Here is a 3,666-nt window from a genome sequence, read left to right as displayed (position 1 = left end):
GTTTGTTCGGTAGATCGAATCTACCGAACGGCTGTGCAGAAAGGGAGAAATAAATCCTTCTGCACCGTAAAATTAACCCTTTAGCTGCCGGTCCATAATCCAAAGGCAGCAGGCGGGCAACCAGGCTCCTCCAATGCAATGTGGCGAGGTTGGTCTCGTCATACTCATCATTGCAGTTTATCAGTGCCCATCAGTGCCGCCTCATTTATGCTCAATAGGTGCTGCCTCATCAGTGCAGCCTCATCAGTGCCTATCAGTGCTCAATAGGTTCGGCCTCATCAGTGCAGCCTCATTGGTGCCTATCAGTGCTCAATAGGTGCTGCCTCATCAGTGCAGCCTCATCGGTGCCTATCAGTGCTCAATAGGTGCTGCCTCATCAGTGCAGCCTCATCAATGCCTATCAGTGCCCATCAGAGCAACCTCATCAGTGCACACAGCCCCTCCAAATGATCCCCCAAAGATGCATGGCAGACATTTGGAGGTGTCTGTGTGCTTTAAAAACAAAGAAGCCGTATTTCTTTGTAAATATCAGTGTGATAATTCACTACTCCCAGCTGCACTGGATTCTATTTTTTTCTTTTTTTCTTTGGATTGGTACATGTTCCTCTGGGAAGTGTCCATCCCCATACTATTTTTAACACCCCCTTGCCTATTGGCCCAGAAAATGGGCATTTTTATTTTGATAGATTCAGCTCCCATTGATTTCAGTGAGGTTCATGTTCGGCATCCAAACTACATAGTTTGAAGTTCATCAAGCTGAACCAGGAGAGTTTGGCTCAGCGCTGATCACCGTGTATGATAGAAGTAATCAAAGTCTTTGTACATTGGGGGTGGAGCGACCGCGGACGAGTATGGCCGCATGGTCTAGGAGCTCCTGCACTGGACCAGGGAAACTACCTCTACGGAGCCGCCTAACGCTTGCTAAACACACCGATCGCTCTGCGGTACACCCGTGATCACAGCGGCGATGTCCCGAAGACAGCGTGATCCACCTAAACTCAAGAAACTTTCCTTGTACTTCCCTCCAGCGGCGGGACGGTCCAGCCAAAATGGCGCCCGCACCTCTCTTCACAGGGACGCAGCCAGCGCCCTAGCAGCGGCAGCTCTGCTTAAGGACTCCCGGCAATCTGCAGACGATGATCCCGACCCGCACTCAGGTCAGTCCACCCCGTCCACGCATAGTCCTGCTAAAAGCAAGCAGAGACGATATTCCTCACCGCTAGCAGGGGACCTTGCACATGGCGGGGGATGGGCAGAAGACATGCCTGCAATGGACACTCAGGTCCCAGATCCCATAGCAGCATTTCCTACCACAGGGCTGCCTATAACTGACACAGCACTAAAAGATATAGTGATGCTGCTGAGATCTTCCCTACAGGCTGACCTAGTCTCAGGCTTGAGAGATTGCAAACGGAACATACAAGTTGTGGAATCTAGGATTGACCATGTAGAAGAACAAATGACAGATTTTGCCACATCATTTAACACAATGGTGGATGCCCACTCATCTCAAGCCGATGATATTTCCTGGATTAAATCCAAATTGGCAGACCTTGAGGACCGGTCACGCCGAAGTAACCTAAAAATTTGCGGCATTCCTGAAACAGTTTCCTCGAATCAGCTCCCGCACTTTGCAAGAGACCTGTTTCTAGCTGCAGTTCCAGGCTTTTCTCGCACGGATGTCACTATAGACCGTATACACCGCATTCCTAAAGTCTTTGTACATTCAGTAAACAGTATCAATCTTTTTCTTATGCATGTTAATTTTTTTTTCTGTGTACTAAATTTTCTTTGCTTGGGGAATTCATAATGTATACCTAGTCATTTATTAAATATATTATTTATAGCTGAAGGAGGAAAAGCTTTACAATACACACTTCCAATGCCTTTTGATCATGACCAGCACTCCCTGAATGTGCAAAGGTTTTATGATATGGGAAATGAGTAGAGGTTTTGGATCCATTTGGGGACAGTAGGTCTCTGTCTAGATATCATCGTGTGGACAAGTGCAGAAAGCTGTTAAGAGTGTGCATGTGAGTGCAGAGGCTTTGATAGACTGTCTGAAGGAACAGATGAAGGCCTAAACCTGGGGCCAGGGTGGCGGTGATGCAAAAGGAAGCTAGGAGGCTGCATACATATTTATTTTTAGCTTTAAGTGATTTTGGAAACCCCGGAGTGGGAAATTCCTATGTAAAGGATGTTTCTTTTAAATAAACTTGTTTAGAAAACCCTTAATAGCAAATTTGGCAAGTGGCAGTGACATTAATGCATTAAAATTTAAAGCTAATATTGACAAAAAATATATGTTTTTACTCTAGAATATTGACAAAACGGAGTCTAGTTTTGAACAATTGCTGGACATTCAAAACAAGTCTTCTATCAGCAATGTTTTCATTGTTGGGTTCAGAATTCCCCTTAACTACAGACTTTTTCTCTTCAACACATTCTTAATAATCTACATCCTGACTTTATCATGCAATCTCTTAATCATCTTGTTGATGTTCTTCTCTAAGCTTTCACATTCTCCTATGTATGTGTTCCTCTCCAATCTGTCATTGTCAGAGATTTTTTTCACCAGCAGCATTGCTCCCCCCATGCTCCATGTTATACGTAGAGATGGTGCTATGTTTTCCCTTGTTGGATGTTTCATACAGTGTTACTTATATGGGTCATTGGGTACATTGGAAAGTTTCCTCCTCTCTGTGATGTCCTATGACAGATTTTTGGCTATCTGCAAACCTCTTAATTACAGTTTAATTATGAGCCCCAGGTTGTGTCTTTCTCTGATCCTTGTCTCCTGGATGTCAGCATTTTTTATCATGTCTATCTCTTTCATTTTCTTGAATACTTTGAATTTTTGCAGCTTAAATATTATTGATCATTTCTTCTGTGACTTTGTTCCTTTACTGCAGTTGTCTTGTTCTGACACCTCCACTGTTCAAATCGTTGTGTCTTTGCTTTCAACTACAGCCACTGTGTTCCCATTTCTCCTAATCATAGCTACTTATGGGTTAATCATCAAAGCCATCACCAGGATTTCTTCAGCAAAGGGGAAAAAGAAAGCCTTCTCTACTTGCAGTTCCCATCTTGGGGTGGTTTCCATCTACTATGCTACCTTGATCATGGTCTATCAGGTCCCATCTGGGCATTCACTGGAGGCAAACAAAGTTCTATCACTGCTTTATACAGTTCTCACCCCGCTATTGAATCCCTTCATTTATACCTTGAGAAACCAAGATATTAAGACAGCAATAAGACAAATCTGGGCATCCATAAGGAGAATTTAAAATTTCAAAACATTTTTTTTTCCATAAATTTTATTGAGAAATTGAACATGGAAAAACAGAGTTCACAGTAACTATAAGCCACTTGTACATCTAGACTAGAACAATCTAGACTAGAACAAGGTGAACATTGCCTTTAAATTAGATTTGGGTTATAATAACCCGTGCTTTAAAGCAGAGTTTCGGGGCAGATATGATTTTTCAACAAACATACCCTCGGGACAATCAGGGCTAGTACATTCCACAATGGCTAGCCTCTGATCCGTCCCGGTTCGCACTTACCTTTTAGAAGAAATACTTACTTATAAAATTTCTTCCACAGCGTTTCCATCTCTCTTGTGGGCAGCTGAAGCCGGCGCGGTCCTCTTCTGCGTCTTCTTCT

At 43.5% G+C, this 3,666-nt stretch overlaps 1 protein-coding gene across 1 annotated transcript; it reads left to right on the top strand.

Annotated features, from left to right (window-relative positions):
* Window positions 1-967: 967 nt before the first annotated feature.
* LOC309558421 (olfactory receptor 1E16-like) lies at window positions 968-3,287 on the top strand (the record flags this gene model as incomplete). Its single annotated transcript, XM_082261495.1, has 2 exons — window positions 968-1,729; window positions 2,319-3,287. 2 exons carry the CDS (start codon window positions 968-970, stop codon window positions 3,285-3,287), a joined length of 1,731 nt encoding a protein of 576 aa, XP_082117621.1.
* Window positions 3,288-3,666: the final 379 nt, after the last annotated feature.

The sequence above is a fragment of the Pelophylax lessonae genome (genome assembly GCF_965119305.1).
Source record: "Pelophylax lessonae genome assembly, chromosome: 6".
NCBI classification, from domain to species: domain Eukaryota; kingdom Metazoa; phylum Chordata; class Amphibia; order Anura; family Ranidae; genus Pelophylax; species Pelophylax lessonae.
This window is presented reverse-complemented; position numbering and strand designations above follow the sequence as displayed.